The following is an 18,802-nucleotide window of genomic DNA, read 5'->3' as shown; positions in this document are numbered from 1 at the left end:
ATCTTACTTACGCAAACACCACAACGGAGATATATGAGTTGTTATTTAACCTCATCCAAGGACCTCCTCGGTCAATTCCGATTCAACTAAAGTTGGAGAAACTGACATCCGCCAGTCATCTTTGAGCAACGGAGTTACTCATAGCGATGAAACCAGTCTCTCGTAAGCGTACGAGTAATGTCGGTCTGAGCCGCTTCGATCCAACAATACCGCGGAATCAAGAAAAGACTAAGGAGGGCAGAAAAACGCACATCACCGCCCACAAAAACTTTTGTGTTCTACTCGAGATTACATCTACGCATGAACCTAGCTCATGATGCCACTGTTGGGGAACGTCGCATGGGAAACAAAAAATTTCCTACGCGCACGAAGACATATCATGGTGACGTCCATCTACGAGAGGGGATGAGTGATATACGTACCCTTGTAGATCGTACAGCAGAAGCGTTAGTGAACGCGGTTGATGTAGTGGAACGTCCTCACGTCCCTCGATCCGCCCCGCGATCAGTCCCACGATCTAGTGCCGAACGGACGGCACCTCCGCGTTCAACACACGTACAGCTCGACGATGATCTCGGCCTTCTTGATCCAGCAAGAGAGACGGAGAGGTAGATGAGTTCTCCGGCAGCGTGACGGCACTCCGGAGGTTGGTGGTGATCTTATCTCAGCAGGGCTCCGCCCGAGCTCCACAGAAACGCGATCTAGAGGTGAAACCGTGGAGATATGTGGTCGGGCTGCCGTGGCAAAGTTGTCTCAAATCAGCCCTAAAACCTCCGTATATATAGGGGGAGGGAGGGGGAGCCTTGCCTTGGGGTCCAAGAACCCCAAAGGGGTCGGCCGAGCCAAGGGGGGAAGGATTCCCCTCCCAATCCGAGTCCTACTTGGTTTGGAAGGTGGGGTCCTTCTTCCCTTTCCCACCTCCTCCTTTTTTTTCTTTTTTTTTCTTTTTCCTCTTTGATTTTCTTCCCAATGCGCATAGGCCTCTTTTGGGCTGTCCCACCAGCCCACTAAGGGCTGGTGCGGCACCCCCAACACCTATGGGCTTCCCCGGGGTGGGTGGGCCCCCCGGTGAACTCCCGGAACCCATTCGTCATTCCCGGTACATTCCCGGTAACTCCGAAAATCTTCCGGTAATCAAATGAGGTCATCCTATATATCAATCTTCGTTTCCGGACCATTCCGGAAACCCTCGTGACGTCTGTGATCTCATCCGGGACTCCGAACAACATTCGGTAACCAACCATATAACTCAAATACGCATAAAACAACGTCGAACCTTAAGTGTGCAGACCCTACGGGTTCGAGAACTATGCAGACATGACCCGAGAGACTCCTCGGTCAATATCCAATAGCGGGACCTGGATGCCCATATTGGATCCTACATATTCTACGAAGATCTTATCGTTTTAACCTCAGTGCCAAGGATTCATATAATCCCGTATGTCATTCCCTTTGTCCTTCGGTATGTTACTTGCCCGAGATTCGATCGTCAGTATCCGTATAACTATTTCAATATCGTTTACCGGCAAGTCTCTTTACTCGTTCCGTAATACAAGATCCCGCAACTTACACTAAGTCACATTGCTTGCAAGGCTTGTGTGTGATGTTGTATTACCGAGTGGGCCCCGAGATACCTCTCCGTCACACGGAGTGACAAATCCCAGTCTCGATCCATACTAACTTAACGAACACCTTCGGAGATACCTGTAGAGCATCTTTATAGTCACCCAGTTACTTTGCGACGTTTGATACACACAAAGTATTCCTCCGGTGTTAGTAAGTTATATGATCTCATGGTCATAGGAATAAATATTTGACACGTAGAAAACAGTAGCAATAAAATGACACGATCAACATGCTACGTCTATTAGTTTGGGTCTAGTCCATCACGTGATTCTCCTAATGACGTGATCCAGTTATCAAGCAACAACACCTTGTTCATAATCAAAAGACCCTGACTATCTTTGATCAACTGGCTAGCCAACTAGAGGCTTGCTAGGGACAGTGTTTTGTCTATGTATCCACACATGTATATAAGTCTTCATTCAATACAATTATAGCATGGATAATAAACGATTATCATGAACTAAGAAATATAATAATAACTAATTTATTATTGCCTCTAGGGCATATTTCCAACAATAACAAGTCTAGAGATGGAATCAAGGTCATATCATCTTGCATGTGATATCCTTAGCTTGGAACTGCTCTTGTTCGTCCTGCACGTACTCTCCCGAATCCAGGTACTCGTTCTCCGATCCCGGTGCTACCCAACATAAAAATAGCATCCAATGAACAACAGCACCTCAAGATGCAACAAGCACATGATGCATGAGATGAATATGAACATGCATCTCTATTCTACTCACTAGCACATGCATGAGATGTAAATACAAGTTCCTGGACAGAACTGCACTCTAAGCTATCTTCACATGCATGGGAATGACATGAACAGATGTGTCATGTGAAAAGGATGCAAAACCATATAAAGATCATTACAAACGGAGCTACGGATCAACGGGAAACAACGAAACAAGAAATGAAGTGCTACGTGTCTAATACATCACAACACACTCAAATGGCATAACTCTGGTGTTTCCAGGTTGCCAAGACATAAAACCAACCAACATGTATGGGGTGGTGCAAAGAATATCACCACACCATCATCTATGCACTCACAATCATCAAAACACCTAAACTACACAATCTGCCATAAACAACATCATAGCACTTTGAGAGCTACATGCAAAGCACCTACAGCCACCCAAATATGTCAAATAAGATATGTGGCAGTAGCTATCCAAGAGTACTACAAGCACAAGCAAAAAATATAATGCAAATGAGTTTCACACAGAAAGTTACACAGCTGCTAACTTGGCCAAAAAATATCAGTTTTCAGGGACTTGGTGAAAATTCCAGATTCTCACTAGCTGTTTATGCTCTGAAGCATTTTGACAGCATCCAAAACAATATCTACAGGACTCCAAATGGAATGAAAATTCATAGAGATCTAGAAAAACACAAAAGCTACAACTTCCCAGTTGAAAGCTAAGGCCGAATCACAACACATGGACCTGCACAAGCTCAACAACAGGAGAAGAAAATGTAAGCAGATTCTCAGACTTAGTGAAAATCACAGATTTTCACTAATCTGGAATTTCAGCCACATGCCTACTTTGATTGGGCACAACTTGCACATATGAATTCCTAAGCATGAAACAAAAGAAACAAGTGGTAGAGGGGGTCACCCTCTAATGCCACAACAAAGAATCAACCTCTTGGGCTCACCACAACTCATGAAACCAAGCTCCAAACATAGAACAAATCTGAAATAAGTCATCTCCAGAAAGTGTTCCAAAGGCAAAACTGACTTCACCAATGGATTTCTGGGATGATTCTACCCCAAAAACATATATAATACCTATGCACTTGTATAGAACAAAAGAGCACAAACTAGAAAAGAAAACCTACATAGAATCACATATAGTGAATAGTGCATCATCACATGTGCAAATCACTAGAATTATACCTACACTAGCATATGCACACTCACACAAGTCCAGTGGTGCACATGAGGGGTGGACCTCATGTTCATGTGCTCTTTAGCACATCACCATTCCCACACACCTACAACAAGCATAAGCATAAGAGCACCTACACATACAGCTCATGTGCTTATCATGGCACTCCATGCCATGGCATGTGTGAGACACACACACTAACCTACATCACATATAACATGCACATGGGAAAACATCCACACATGGTATCACTTGCCCAACATGGATACACCACCTACACATGGGATCTAGCAAACATATACATACATGCACCCAAAACAATAAATGAACTCCTACACATGATAATTCTACACATGCACTCCTAGTGCAAACACACACACACACACATCATTAACTATCTACACACACATATACACAAGGTATGTGGGGAGGAGGAAACCCATCCACACACACACTCACTTGTGCAACAAAGGCACAAGCACAACAACACCCCAACACCTACACATGCTTACACTACTTGCTAGCAAAAATAACATCACACACATGCTGTTTTAAGGGGAGGCAAAATTTCCCCCCATGGTGTGAAGCACACCACAGCATCAAACATATCTAGACAAAGGGAAATTAGCACAAGGAAAAAATAAATACACAACAAAGAATAAAATGAGGGATAGAGGGATCAAACCCTGCACCTCCTGCTACACAACACTGCAACTCTACCACTCTGCTAGAGGCCAAGTGCACCACATAACAGAGAAGATAGCAAGATAACTCCTCTGCTGCGCTAAGCTACTGCGCAAACAAATAAAATGCAAAAGGGGGTGCTCTCTCTGGGACTTGAACCCAGCATCTCAACTAGCACATATGACAGGCACGCACGGCAAACCAATGGGACACTCATCGAGATCTTGACAGAACAGGGAGCTACAACAAGGTATACTACCACGAGCACCAGGTGCTCTGCTCTGCACGCACAGACGTCGGCGACTGGGAACATCACCGGTGCGCTCGCCTCTACTGCAGCTGCTACGACGAGGGGGATCCACTATGCTAGGCGCTGCTACTACGAGGGAACACCTCTGATATGCTCTGTGTCTACCGAGCAAGCTACAACACAGCACAGCACTGCACCACAAGCGAACTACTTTCGGGACAGAGCCCACGGCGACAATCTACGCGAATCCCATCGAGGGGGAAGGAAGGAGGAGGCTAGCTCACCTCGGGGAAGGAAGAAGAGGGACCGATCGGGAAGAAGAGGTCGGCTGGAGAGGAAGTAGACAATCTGACGAAGAGAGAGTGTTGCAGACCGAAGTAGAAGACGAAGAACTCCGGGTCCGAGCCATTAGCGAGCTCCTGCCCGTCGGTGAGGTCGCTCCTTGACCTCAGCGATGGTGGGAACGGAGCGTGGGGTGCTTCCCCGAGCCCCTGGACATGGCGGCGGCGCTGGACGACGACGGGAGCAGGGTAGACGCCGGCGACCACTTCTCTCATCTCTCTGTTCTCGATCTGCAGAGCTTACCTGAGGGGAAGGAGAGAAGGAGGGAGATGGTGGTGGCGCTAGATGGGGAAAGGAGGAACCCTAAGGGATGGGCACGCATGCCGAGGTTATATGGGGGGCCTCGACATCCATGAGCCCTCACGGCGACTCGTGCGCTCTCTGTTGCTTGTCGGAAAGTTTGCCGAGGGGGAAACGGCGTCAGGAAGTAGAAGAGGGACGTGCGCCTGGGCTGCCGCGCGGGGAGAGGAGAGATGGGCCTCCAGGGGGGAGGGAGCCCACCTGTGGCGCCACATAAGATGAAATAACTCCTGGGGGTTTTCTAATATAGATATAAACAGAGAAAGAAAAAGAAAGCCAGGCAAAACTGTTGGGGGTTAAAAACAAAACCAAAAATGCCTCTGGTCATGAAAAAATATGATCTATTAGAATAAATTATAAAATGAATATTTGGAGCAACTAAATATTTACAAAACAGAATTATTGGATCTGTTTTGTAACTATTTGCACCATTTGCACACCTATTCAAAACAGCAATACCACATCTAAAATTCACCACAAAAATATGCTAAACCTTGGGCATTTTAAAAACAGGGTAGGCTCAAGTGAAACTTGGCCTTGGTATAAAAGGGAGAGGGAAGGTTTTAAAACCTAATGCAACCACATAGCATGACTACTAGCAATGCACCACTCCACTTATCAACACATAGCACATCACATCACCACATCACAAGGATCACACCTACACATAAGCTCACAAGGCAATAACACAAGACATGGTATGAATGGGATGGCATGGATGCATGCATACAAAAGAGAATAAAGCAAGGGAAGCATCACATGAAATATATGCATAGCACTCTCTCATATCAATGATAAGGTGGACCCACATAGGTAAGGTTCCAAAAAGGGAAAGATACACTCTTGGGGCATTACAATATCTCTCAGTACAATACTCCCATTCCCAAGCGCAACATGCATTGGTCCTGTGTTGCTCCTGCTCCTTATGAGGCCCCTAAGAAGGGGCGAAACCCTAGGCCGGATGAGCATGCTAACTACACTCCACATGGTCCTGGCAAGAAGTGTTCTGAGGCCAGTTTCACGAGAGAGGAGAAGAAATATTTGTGCAAGACCTTGTTCAACATGTTCGCGATGTGTTAGTCCATTCAGCATTGTCAGGTCAAGGAGATCAACAAGGGGAGCTTGAGAGGCGTCAGAAGAAGGTTGAACGGGGTCGTGCGGGAAAGAAGATTTGCCTAGGGTGTGAGGATAGCGACAATGTGGCCACGGCTCGTTCTTTCTCGATGGCGGGGTGGGACTTCGATGATGATGATGCTTCGAGCACGCCTCCTCTTGTCTAGTGTTTTTATTTGCATCGCCTTTTCCCTTTTTGTTGTGATGACAAAGGGGAGAAGTGGTTTAGGAATTTCTGAGTGTGTGAGATCTTAAGACCTCATTCTACTGTTATGGTGTTTATTTGGGCTTGAGATATACTTATTTGCTTTATGTGGTGTGGTGGTGAGCTACTCTATTTTATCTATGTGTGGGACTATGTGGTTTATGGACCATCTATGCTTATCTGTTGTTCATCTCATGGCTATGGTCATGTTATTATTTTTTATGTCTCACTATCCTTGCTCCCAACACTCATTGCATGTGATCTAGGCACCGTTTACATTATTTATGTTTGATCACATGGTATGTATTGATCTTGGGGGAGCCTCTTGTGTGTGTGCTTGATGCATACTCAAGCATTTATTATTCAGCCCATGTACACATGTAGGGGAGTTCCTTTGATCAATTATTGTTTCCCTCATGGGTTTTGAATTTAATTTATCTTAAAGTTGTGTCCTTGGGGGAGATTAAAAGCCCATGTGCCCCTTAATTATATTTTTGTGTGATGACAATATGATTAGATGAACTAATATCGGTTGTTGGAGTTTATCTTAGGATATTGGTTCCGCGAAGTTCTTGATGGAGGTGTGTGACCCCCCCCCCAATTCAAGAAGATCAAAGGCATAGCTTTTCCGACGACTCGAAGGTTTTCGTTTTGGTTCGATTTGAGTCGTAGGAAATCCACACTATTAAGAGGGGTCTTCATGGATTTGTGTTGTGTGGGAATACCTCCAAAACATATACACCAGCCTTCCTATCACTTCCACCATCCATATGCCCTTTATGTGTCATGCCCGGGTACTCACCTAGTTTCAACAGAGACTTTCTGGACACCCCCTGTGCACGGGGTCTTTTGACCTCCGTGCACACGTGGCATCCACCAATCAAGAACACTATAAAAGGCCATCTTCTTCCTCCTCCGTCCCTAAGCCTAATGTCTTGTTGAGCTCCTTCACTATTGCACCTCATTTTGCTAAATACTCTCAATCCCTCCACCCAAACCTGTCGGTACTTTGGAGATTGGGAGAGCAAGACCCGATCTACACTTTGATCAAACCAAATTCATGTTGCCCACAACATTTGTTCACCATTGACTTGTTACTCTTGAAGTTTGGGCTCCTAGGCGGTTAGAGGTTCCTCCGGAAGCTTCCTTGCTTGTGGCGTGCTCCGGAGAAGTTTGTAAAGGTGTAGTGGTCGCCTTCAAGATCAATCCTGAGTGATTCAAGGCTCATCCGTTGGGGATGACTCGAAAGATATACAGTGAGCCTTCCGTGACGTTTCGCAAGCTTCGGCTCCCGCACCACTCTAAATGGATATTAGCTCTTCCCCAAGGAAGAGTGAACTTCAGATAATATCTACGTCCTCGTCTCATTTGTTGTTAATCATTTTCCGCACTTTACCTTGCTTTGCATGCTAGTTAGGTTGTTAATTATCTTTATGTCTAGTATATTTAGTACTACTTGGGTTTGTCATATAGATTGTGTTCACCTAGTTGCATATCCAGTGAACCCTATATATCCGCTCATCCTTAAAATTGACAAACAAGATTAAAGTTTATAGTCTTCTATTAACCCCCCCCCCACCCCCCACCCCCCCTAGCCGACCATGTCAATCATTTCCATTGATATCAAAGCCTCGTGTTCTAATATAATGTTTTACAACCTTAGAGGATATGAAAGACCATGAAGAAGTGGATGGTAACCTACCGCTTGCGAAAATACATTCGCCAAAAGAGCATGCAACCGTCGAGAGAGCGTGGAACGACGCCCAGAGAGCATCATCCGTCGAGATGCACCATGCCGGCGCCACTGGCCTATGTCGGCATCGCACAACCACCTAAGGAGGCCGCCTCGCAACAAGGGAGAAGAGGGCCCCGCCGCCGCCTACACGGCTTAGAGGAGGGGGGGGAAGGGGGGTGTCGTGCCCCCACGGCTCGCGGTGTTCGGGCGAGATATGTAGAAACCAAAGAGAAAAATGGTCACGGGTCAACTTATAGTTGGATCGTCTCCAAACCCATCCGAAGCTACCTACACTAGCTAGTTTCCACGAGATTTTATTCGGGAAACGGGATTCAGATCTCGTGGCGACACGTTCCTATATGCTATGCCTGATGACTCCTCCATCCCATCGTCCACGGCCAAGAAAAGAAACGAAGAAGCAAGAAGCGCGTGCATGTTCTCTGCATGTTCCTTCCCGCCAAGTAGCCAGCGAGAGTGTGAGCGCCAACGCATAAAGAGGCAACGCCACTCCGATCTCTCCAGACTCCACCTCCTAGATCATGATGATGGCTCAGCGCAGCGCGCTCCTCCTCCTCCTCCTCTCTACCATCTTCGTCCTCCAGCTCCTCCTCCCGGCGACTAAAGCCGCAGCACCGGAGACGACCGCCTCGCCTCTTGACGACGGCGGCAGTGCCGCGGCGCAGCGACAAGCGTCCTCGCAGAGTCGCCGCCGCCGTCCCACGGCCGCTAGGAGGCTGCTGCTGCAGCAGCCGCCAAGCGGCGCCACGGCCACCAACTCCTTCGACGTCAATGGCGCCCGTCACGCGGCTAACGCGAAGCCGAGCGTGGAGTTCAACGCCGGAGCGAAGCCGCTGCCGCCTGTGGGGAGATCAAATGCAAATCCCAGGAATAATTAGTTGGTTGATCATCAGCTAGCTAGCTAGCAGGCGAGCAACCTCTTTGGTTCCCTCTCTTAATTACCTAGCGCTCAGGACAGGAGTAGTAGTTGGAGACTATTTTGTGTGTATAGATACTAACTTGATTTGACTTCTGCTGTTAATGAAAACTGTTTTGATGGATTTCGATTTCCTTGCCTCCAATTTTGTTTATTTAATCTCTCTTGAATTAGCACTCTTATTCTAAACCAGCTTCACTTGTGCTAATTTCAACCCTCTTGGATCATCATTATTACTCTGAATCGACAGCACATCCAAACCCTAACCCAGAAAGATCCAACCCAAGATTAACAGAAACTTGCACAATAGACAACAGACTAAACGAAACACTATATTTAAATCAATAAATAAATGCAAACCAATGTTAGTCTAAACGATTTAAATTAAACAAAAAACATGATCTATGAGACTGTAAGTCTATAATATGTGTTCCAAATCCACTGGTAAGTTCTCAAGTTGAGGAGCCCAATGTTCCATCGTCTGGGCAGCTCCTCAAGCACCAGCGTTTGTCTGCCTCAGGACCAATTAAGGAGCTACAGATCAACGAAGAAGAGCCCTAACCACTTCATATGATGAGCCTCCTCATACCAAAACGAAAACGGAAAGTTATCAGTTATACATCACACAAACCACCAACCTATTCTACAAACCTTTGGGATTCATAAGCATTGATGATCCTGCTTTGCCTGCAGACCTGCCAACTAACACTCTGGAATTATTGCTTAATATACAAAATTAGGCCGAAACTGACACCTTTTTAGCCTGACGGTTGCTATGTAATCATTGCCGCTGGACCGACGGTGATTGCTGCATCTGAACCGGATGGAAGAACCCAATGCCTTGTGTTGGAAAGAAACCAGTTGATGTTGGAGATTGCTGCGGTGCCTGTGGAGACTGCTGCTGCTGCTGCTGGGTCTGGCTCTGATTCTGGGCTGGTGAAAGAGGAGGTGGAGGTGGCGGCCCACTTGGCCTTGGAAAGCCTGGAGGTGGCATGTTCGGCAGTGGAGGTGGCATGTTCGGCAGTGGAGGTGGCATAGAGCTGGCCAGCATCCCAAAAGGTCCCATTCCAAACATTCCTCCACCATTTTGACTGAATTGCTGCACAAGTGGTGGCAGTGGAGGGGGAGGTGGTGGAAATGCACCCGGTGCTTGATTTGCCTGCAGCGATGGCTGCATGCCTCCAAGAGAAGTAGGCGCTGCTCCATTCTGCTGTGCTTGTGGCAATTGCCCAAAGAAAGAGGGAGCACCCATGTCACCAGTCTGCGTAGGATTCTCGATTCTAGGCCGCTTTGGTATCTGGAACCCTGGAGGCCCTTCCGAGAGCTCTACGGAAGGCGAGCTGTTCATGGAAGCAGCTTGTTCAGCAACAAGGGAGGCCAAAATGGAGGAGAGCACCTGCTCCGGAGATGCCAAAGATGCAAGTTTATCTGCCATAGCTGCTGCTGTTTTCTTGGGCTCATCATCTGCAGCACTGGCTGTGCCTGAAAGCGGGATTGCTGGATGTGGTGGTTGAAACTGGGAAGTTATTGGGCTTATTGCTGCATTCTGCATCATCGCAGCAGTCTGCTCTGACGGAATTGTGGTCATGAGTGTACTAGAACTAGACCATGCCCGATTAGTAGCATGGGCACCACCAAATCGTTGTCTTAGTTGCACGGCATGTTCAGCCTCTGCTCGAGCAACCTGTGTCAATTAACTCTAATTAGCTGCAGGTCACTTCAGCTATTTTTCAAATAACTCCTATAACACCACTACAGAGACAGGCAAAAATAGCGCAAACTGAGATGGTAGATAGCAATGTTGAACAAAGTTAATTGTAACCTCATACAAAAATCCAGCAACAAGTGACCAGAAATGGATACAAGATATGCAGAGAAGCTACATGTTTGGGTTCTGAACATGTAAACATATCCCTCCCACGAGAACCCCCGAACTGTCTAATGCAAGCTGGTTAGCTTCACAACTCAGAAGAACATGTTACCTGAAGCAGTCTAAGCGGGAGGTGGCCTACTGTATTGAAAAAACAATGGGAGATTGCAAGCCATAAGAGGCAGATTTGTGCTTGAAGTGGGAAGTTAAAACATGTCAGCTAACATGTACCCACTTCCCAATCAGACCATGGCTAGCGTACTAGCTTCCATTACAAAGCAGAACTGCACTGCAGATTCACTAGTTGTTACCGACCCTATTACAGCATCTCTAGCAGAACCCCTAAAAGGTACTCCCTCCGTCCCATAATATAAGAACGTTTTTTGACACTATACTAGTATAGAAAACGTTCTTATATTATGGGACGGAGGGAGTAGTATATTTGAGGGGGGGTATTTCTGTTTAGGGAATTAATTAACCCCTAGCTAGCAGATCCCCTAAACGTAAAACTCCTTCAAATTATAAGGAAACATCCCTTGAAAAAACACCCTCTGGACTATATTTAGTCCAACGAGGGCAACTCTCAGGATAAACAGGAGAGACGCGCGTGCCTGCATGGCTCCTACAAGGCGCTCCTTGACGACCCGGTTCCTATCCAAGCCACCGAGTGGGCGCGACTGTCGGTGTTCGAGCACAACCAGTACCTCGAGGAGGGGGGAGTCGTCCCCCGGATCCATCGCAGGGAAGAAGGCTTTCTTTGAGGAGAACTACGGTAGGAAGCGGAAGAGAGCTGTTGTTGACGAGGATGACGAGGGGCATGATGTTGATGCGGACGCTGTGTATAGCTGCGTTGGGGCCTGGTCAGCAGACCCCTCGTGTATGACGGATGAGCCTGCTGGGGGAGGGGGAGGAGACCCACGGCGTGGATTGGGATGCTCCGGATTGCGGTGCCATTGTCAATGTGTCTCAAGATCTGACAACCGGATTGCAGCGCCATTGTCACACAAGCAGCATGATGAGCTGCAAGTTGCTGAAGCGACAAACAGGTTGAAGTTGGATACTGGATGCATCGTGGCTGCTGTTCATACAGTTGTGAAGCAACCATTGCAGGTGACTTCTCAAACGGGAATTTTGTTCAAAGTGTACAGTTTGATGGTACTAAGTATTTCAGAGCATGTGAATTCTTTGCACGACAGTTCGATTGTTAATCATGGCATACCAGATTCTGTCAAGAAAAAGAGGCATCCGAAAAAAGAGGGTATATTAGAGCTGTGTGTGTGTATGTAATGTAGGTGTTTGACGAATTGTGTGAGCCAAATATAAATATGGGGTGAGTTTAGGGGATCTGCTAGATGAAGAAAACTTTAATCCCCTAAAAATTATAAGGAAATGGGATAAGGGATAGGTTTTGAACTTCTAGGATAGGGGGTCTGCTAGAGATGCTCTTAGAGAGGATTCCCTTTGCATATAAACGTGCTCCCTATATTGTTTTCTTTCTTTATCCGTTATCACGCTACTCAATACTCATCCAAAAAATTGCAAATTCAACAGAATGTCAATGACACGGTAAAATTCTAGCTATGCCTACATGCCATGGAGCTCTTAACAAACATCAAGTTTCAAGAATGGTGCCCAAATCATCGCGAGATGGACAAATGGCTGGCACAAGGCAAACAGGAACCATAATGAGGACGCTGATGAATCCAATAAAATGCACGACACAATCATGTATTTAGCTAACGAACTTTAACTTCTAATTGGGCAATAAGAGCAATAGGCATCAGAAAAAAATAATGACCACAAATGTGATCTCCCAGGGCATATCAATAGTTCATGACAGATGAAAAAGGATGATCACACGTAAGTGGGTATGAGAATATTACTTACTTGCAACTGATTGCGAAGAAGCTCTGACTTTGTTTCCTATTACATGCAAACAAGAAAGAATATAAAGCTTTGTTTACAAGCTAGATGGTATGCATAAAAATTCAGGATAGAACATTTCAAAGATGATAAAATAGGTGCTAAGGACCTCTTCACTAAGGGCTTCTTTTAGGTTATTGATCAGGGTTATCCTTGCCGCATCAAAACTTTCAAGTTGCTCAATGCACTGCTTCAGAATCGCTTCCTGTTCTTGAAGGTTGAATATCAGTGACGACGCTTGCTGGATATCTACGGAAAAAATTACTCAAGCATTAGTACTATCTATTTGATACTTATACTCGGGTTATGAAGTGAAAACAGATTATAATGTTGCATTGTATTATACTGTCAAAGCATCAGAGTTTTTTTCGTGTCCAGTTTTTTCTTACTCTGGAAACCCAGAATTCTAGTGCAATTTCAGGTTCCAGATTATCAGAGGTGCATAGCTCAACAACATGGCTAGGGGAACTACTAATAGGAGCCTATTCTTGTGCTCTATAAACCATGCAAAATATATACTCCCTCGTTCCTAAATATAAGTCTTTTTAGAGACTCCATTACAGACTACGTATGGAGCAAAATGAGTGAATCTACACTCTAAAGTATGTCTATATACATCTGTATGTAGTCTGTAGTGGAATCTCTAAAAAGACTTATATTAAGGAACTGGGGAAGTATATGGTTTTGATATTAGCATGCAAACTACAATTATGTCAAAATGGACGTCAAAGAGCGAAAAGGGCAAATGGAGGACGGGCTCCATGGTGGACTTAGAAAAAACATACTTCCACATCACAAAAAAAAAAACAAATTTTTTGTACATACACAAATACATATATAACACGTTCCAGAAAAATTTCATAACAATATACTTTCATACGTGGCGTATACAAAATAAACATACATGAAAATGGGCCCTTTTGGTTGTTGTTGGGCCAGATTTTTTTTTTTTTTGTGCAGCTTGCAAACAATAATATTTTTGAACGGAATTTTACAGATCAGCGCAATATGTATAAGTTTTCACAGAATTTTGTTTTTATCTTGAAAATATCATTTTTGAATCATTTGAAATAAAGTCCACCAATGTACCCGTCCACCAAAACTTCGCACTCCGTCAAAGAGCCACTATTTTGATGGATAACATGCAAAGAACGTGGATGTTGTGTTTTAAAGGAATACAAATGCATTAACCATCATCATTTATTTCATTTAACGTGCCCACGTGATCACAGCATTAATGATTCATCAACATACAAATCCTCTCTATTTCCATTATTTTTTCCCATGAACACCCACCAAATCGTATTTAACGAAATATGTGCTCCCCACTAACCTATTTCACTCAACATGCAAACATCCCACCTCAACATGCAATCATGTATGGGAAAAGACCCACCTCAACATGCAATCATGCATGGGAAAAGACCCACCTCAACACACAACCATTCATGGCAAAAGACCCACCTCAACACACAACCATTCATGGCAAAAGACCCACCTCAGCATGCAACCATGCATGGGAAAAGACCCACCTCAGCATGCAACCATGCATGGGAAAAGACCAACCTCAACACGCAGCCATTCATGGCAAAAGACGCACCTCAACATGCAACCATGCATGGGAAAACTATTATGCTACATATATTCAATAAATAATTTACACTATCCAATAATCAAACACAAGAAATATAAAAAAGGCAGCCCGGTGCACATAGCTCCCGCTTGCGCAGGGTCTGGGGAAGGGTCAAATAGATAGTCAAAAAATCAAATACAAAAAAACATATCTCTGTTCAGTTTTAGTTCTCGTATTATTAATCCAAATATTCATGTTCCAATCTCATTGAAATACATTCAATTCCCACAGCAGCGCAGGGTAGCATGTAGTAGTAGCTTTAAATAATGATGGAACTGGATGTAAAATCGTACTGTAACAATCATGACACAAGACACATCAAGATAACAGAACGCAAGAAATAAAATGCGAGTTAAACATTACGCAATGGCAGGCAGTTGTCCCTGACATTTAGACTTAGTGAAGCAAGCAAAATCCTTACCATTAGTACAAGCCTCATCTACATCTTTATTCATCTTCTCCACAACACCCACTGTAATCTTACATTTGTTTAAAGCTGTGTCTTCATCAAAATATTGATCAAGTACAGATTGGTATGCAGTTATAATCTTTTCAGGCATCCCGCTAACAGTCAGTTTCTACAGTGAAAGACAAACAACAACAAGACTATCACTCCCAAATTCATCCCAGTATACTGAATCAATAATAAGTACAAGAGGAACAAAAATGATGTCAGTAGAAAACAATTGTCACTTTACTTTTATTATTGGACTGGAATCCCTCTGAGAAGATTTCGAAACTGAAGAGGGCTTCGAGGTAGGATTTGAAGTAGTACTGTTGTTATTTAATGCAGGAGGATTGTCACCAAGAATGTCCTTCAGACTTTCGCTCCGAGTTCCAAAAACCTTCCGCTCGTCCCAAATCCCTATCTGCAGATACAGGCCAACAAAACGAGAAGTTATTCTTTTGCATCTTGGCCTTGCAATCACAACAAATAATTTATTTCTTAAATTCACCACAAAAGGTAATTTCACTCTTGTAATGCGTGAATATCAGGATAATAAATGAATAGTCAAAATAAGATACAACAGCATGATACGCATCCTAATAGTTCGCTAAATAACTAAGTTGATGGTAACCGTAGCATTATGATGGCACCGCCACATTTCAACCCCTCAGAATTCCTGGAAAAGTCTAGAGAACAAATGGACTTTCTTAACCATGAAATAGAAGCAACTTACTAATCTTGCCACTACTTTCTTTCCATCTTGTCCCCCATTTTCATAGAAATCTTTCAGTAACCCAGGAAGAACCCTCCAGAACTCATTCACAAATTCTCCTCCCTTGCGTTTGCTGTTTTGCAGGATGTCATTTGACAGATACAGGAATGATACTTTCTTATCGGTTGTTGCATTATTAAACTGCCTCTGCCATGTATCGACAACCCTTCTGGCTCTCTTTCGATGAAATATGCACCAATTAGAAAGTGCTGCTTACGAATGAAGGAATACAATAGACAAGCTATGGCGGTATATACAGCATAAGGTAAAGAAAAGCAACTAACTAAGCTGGCATCTGATATTCCAGAAAACTGGAATTGATCCACGTTATACGAAAATATAATCAGAGCACAGAATGTAAATAAATCAAAGTTGAGTATACCATCCTATAATAAAGTGGGACACATACTCATACTTCCACATGTTAATACAGAATTATTTGCCATATCTGTAACCTGGCCAACCACATGTTAATATTGCACTCTCAGTCATCCCATTCGACTTTGATAATTAACGTTTTTGCATAATAAATACCTACTGGCAGAATTAGAAGGGTTGGAGACCCAAAAGGAGGGAGTACTGTGCTTAAAAACTCAAGTCATTTGCAAAGAAACACACCAAAGTTTGTATTTCGTAGTTTCACGAGACTTGATTAAAAGTTTGAAATGATAAACAAAGAGTAACTTTAATTTTTTTAAATGATATAACATAGCATATAGCATGTATAGCATGACGTGCCTTAGACTTATTTATGGTTACGGAAGACACAAGCACAAAGATATGCAAACAATCATATGATCCACATTTTTGTCCATGGAAAAGCATCTGCATGATGAATGCTCTCTGCTTCCTCAAACTCTAAATATACCTTTTCCAATAAATTGTCGACTGTGATTGTGTAACCAATGAGGGTGTAAGATATAGTTCAGCCAACTGATTAATTGACTCAAAGTCAAGGGCATGTGATCGACAACATTAAAAAAGTTGAGATATTTTGCCAATACAACCTCAGTGGATCAGTGCAGAAAAATGTTACTGCAATCCTGGAGACATAATAGATACATACCATCAAAATAATTATGTCATAAAGATTGTTCAAGCAACTAACAAAGTGGAGTGGGGTAGGTCAACTGGCAACCAGAAGGAATAGTTTGATTTTTCGAACCACATTCTAACTCTAATTCCATGTTAGAGGAAGCGGCGACGTTAAAAGTTGTGCAGACGAATTTGCTAGCTGGGCAATGAGAACTCCAGGTAACCTAGAGAATGCTACTGCGCTGCAATTTAGACCCCTAAGGCCTTGTTCGGTTAATCCCTCCCAGGAGGGGATTGAAGAGGATTGGAGGGGATTTAGGTGCAATTTGACTTGTAGGGGATTTAATCCCTCTCAATCCCCTTCAAATCTGAAGGAACCGAACAAGGCCTAACAGTTCCTGCCATCACGTGTCATTTCTTGTAGAGACCATCATTCAAAGTCAATAGTGCCAAACATCTTTATCCCAGGATTTAAAATAAAAGGAAAGCAAGCATTGACAGCACAATCACAAGTACTCAACAAACCAAAATTACCGCACAAATTTTCTTTCAGACAAAAAAATACGACACAAACTTGATACGCCACAATACTGATTGAACATCTGAAACATAGGCTCATTTATATACATTTCAAACACGAAAGATAAAACTAAGTTTCTCATGTAAGAAGACTGAGAGATCATCAAAATAATAATCCAGGAGCTACAGAGATATTAGTCAGGTTAAGACTGCACTCATATGCAGTCTTATGAGTTGTACTAGTGCACACCAATAAACAGTACCAAATATTTATGGAGAAAAGAAGACCGTTCACATTAACCAATCAAATGGCGCAGGCATGGAACACCAAATAGGATCTTGTAGGTCAGTTTTTTGTCCTATTCCACATTGCAGTTTAGGGTTCTATTCATCAAAATACTAAAAGAAGCAAAGACTACAACAAGGAGAAGCCACAAGCTATGTTGCTGAATTTGCGAGTGTGCGATAAGGACATCTAATAAATAAATAAAAAGGATACTCTGGATGCTCGCCGCTGAGCTGCTGAGCTTATTGAGCTTCTCGGAGAGCCTCTCCTCGGTGAAGGAGCCGCCGCCGCCGCCGCCGCCAGTTGGTTCGGCCTTTGCATCTGCCTTCGTGGCCGCCATCAGGAAGGCTCCACCTAACTCCGCTCCTTCGCGGACCCGCTTAAACCCTAGAGAAATATGCACTCCCTGCGCGGACAAGATCGAATTAATCTTGGCGCAGAAAAATCGCGAGAAGAAGATATCAGGAATCCCGGAGAGTTCCGGTTAACGGCTGGAGCCTACTGGAGAATATGGGAAGGGAGGTGCTAACCACGGTTGCGAGCTCCCGAGCTTGAATTTGCGGGCCGAAGAGGAGAGGGCGGAGCGGGGAGGGGGAGGGGGAGGGGAAGGGGGCCCTGGGAAGGCGAGGGAGGAGGGTTTCTTCTGGTTTTGGGGTGGTTTCTCTCGTCTGTGTTCCCTCTTCTGGCTAGTTTTGCTGCCTAGAATTCAAGATTGGGATTTTATTTGAGTTGAAATATACAAATAATAATTGTAAAAGAAATCGAACAGATAGCTAAAATATATAAATAATAAAAATATAATAATATATCGGAAAAACGGAAGACCACGTGAACCACGGAAACGCGTCCGAGGCAAGTTACCATTTATGCTTTTAAAGCCATCTACGCATGTGTGTGAGCTATAAAGCGGGTGATAAGATAGAACTCGTGAACAATAAACGGAAACGCGTTTGAGACACGTTACTATTTCTACTCTTAAGCACATTTATACGTGTTTGTGAGCTGTAAAGTGGACGATAAGATAGAACTCGTGAGTAATAAACGAAAACGTTTCGAAGACAAGTTGTCATTTCTACTCTTAAACACGTCTGCGTGTGTCCGTGAGTTGTAAAGCAAACCATAAGATAGAACTCGTGAACAATAAAGATTATTGTCTTTATTCTTAAAACCTTCTACTCATGTGTCGTTATCGTACTACTCATGACCGTCAAAAGTTACTATTTAAAGATATA

General features: G+C 44.0%; 1 protein-coding gene across 2 annotated transcripts; it reads right to left on the bottom strand.

The window, feature by feature from the left end:
* Positions 1–9,403: 9,403 nt before the first annotated feature.
* Positions 9,404–18,230, bottom strand: LOC123452771 (protein enabled homolog). 2 transcript variants are annotated; one of them, XM_045129483.1, is made up of 8 exons: positions 18,101–18,230; positions 17,784–17,976; positions 15,692–15,939; positions 15,209–15,379; positions 14,932–15,088; positions 12,987–13,126; positions 12,842–12,877; positions 9,404–10,768 (listed from the first exon to the last, which is right to left on the bottom strand). In XM_045129483.1, the coding sequence occupies exons 2-8, from the start codon at positions 17,908–17,910 to the stop codon at positions 9,866–9,868; spliced, it is 1,782 nt and encodes a 593-aa protein (XP_044985418.1). In that variant the 5' UTR covers positions 17,911–17,976; positions 18,101–18,230; the 3' UTR covers positions 9,404–9,865. The 2 variants fall into 2 exon arrangements, with proteins under 2 accessions (XP_044985418.1, XP_044985419.1); XM_045129484.1 differs by having other exon boundaries at positions 17,784–18,000; positions 18,101–18,219.
* Positions 18,231–18,802: the final 572 nt, after the last annotated feature.

Source organism: Hordeum vulgare, chromosome 5H (assembly GCF_904849725.1).
Source record: "Hordeum vulgare subsp. vulgare chromosome 5H, MorexV3_pseudomolecules_assembly, whole genome shotgun sequence".
Taxonomy (NCBI): domain Eukaryota; kingdom Viridiplantae; phylum Streptophyta; class Magnoliopsida; order Poales; family Poaceae; genus Hordeum; species Hordeum vulgare.
Note: the sequence above shows the minus strand (reverse complement) of the source record. Positions and strands in the feature narration are given on the sequence as shown.

What these genes read in the sequence shown, in the direction of transcription:
- LOC123452771 (XM_045129483.1), bottom strand. Translation starts at nt 17,910, where the DNA reads ATGGCGGCCACGAAGGCAGATGCAAAGGCCGAACCAACTGGCGGCGGC. An exon ending in ATTCCAGTCCAATAATAAAA is followed by an intron (nt 15,089 to 15,208) that starts GTAAAGTGACAA and finishes CTTTCACTGTAG; the next exon opens with AAACTGACTGTTAGCGGGAT. An exon ending in TTCTTCGCAATCAGTTGCAA is followed by an intron (nt 10,769 to 12,841) that starts GTAAGTAATATT and finishes TAATTGACACAG; the next exon opens with GTTGCTCGAGCAGAGGCTGA.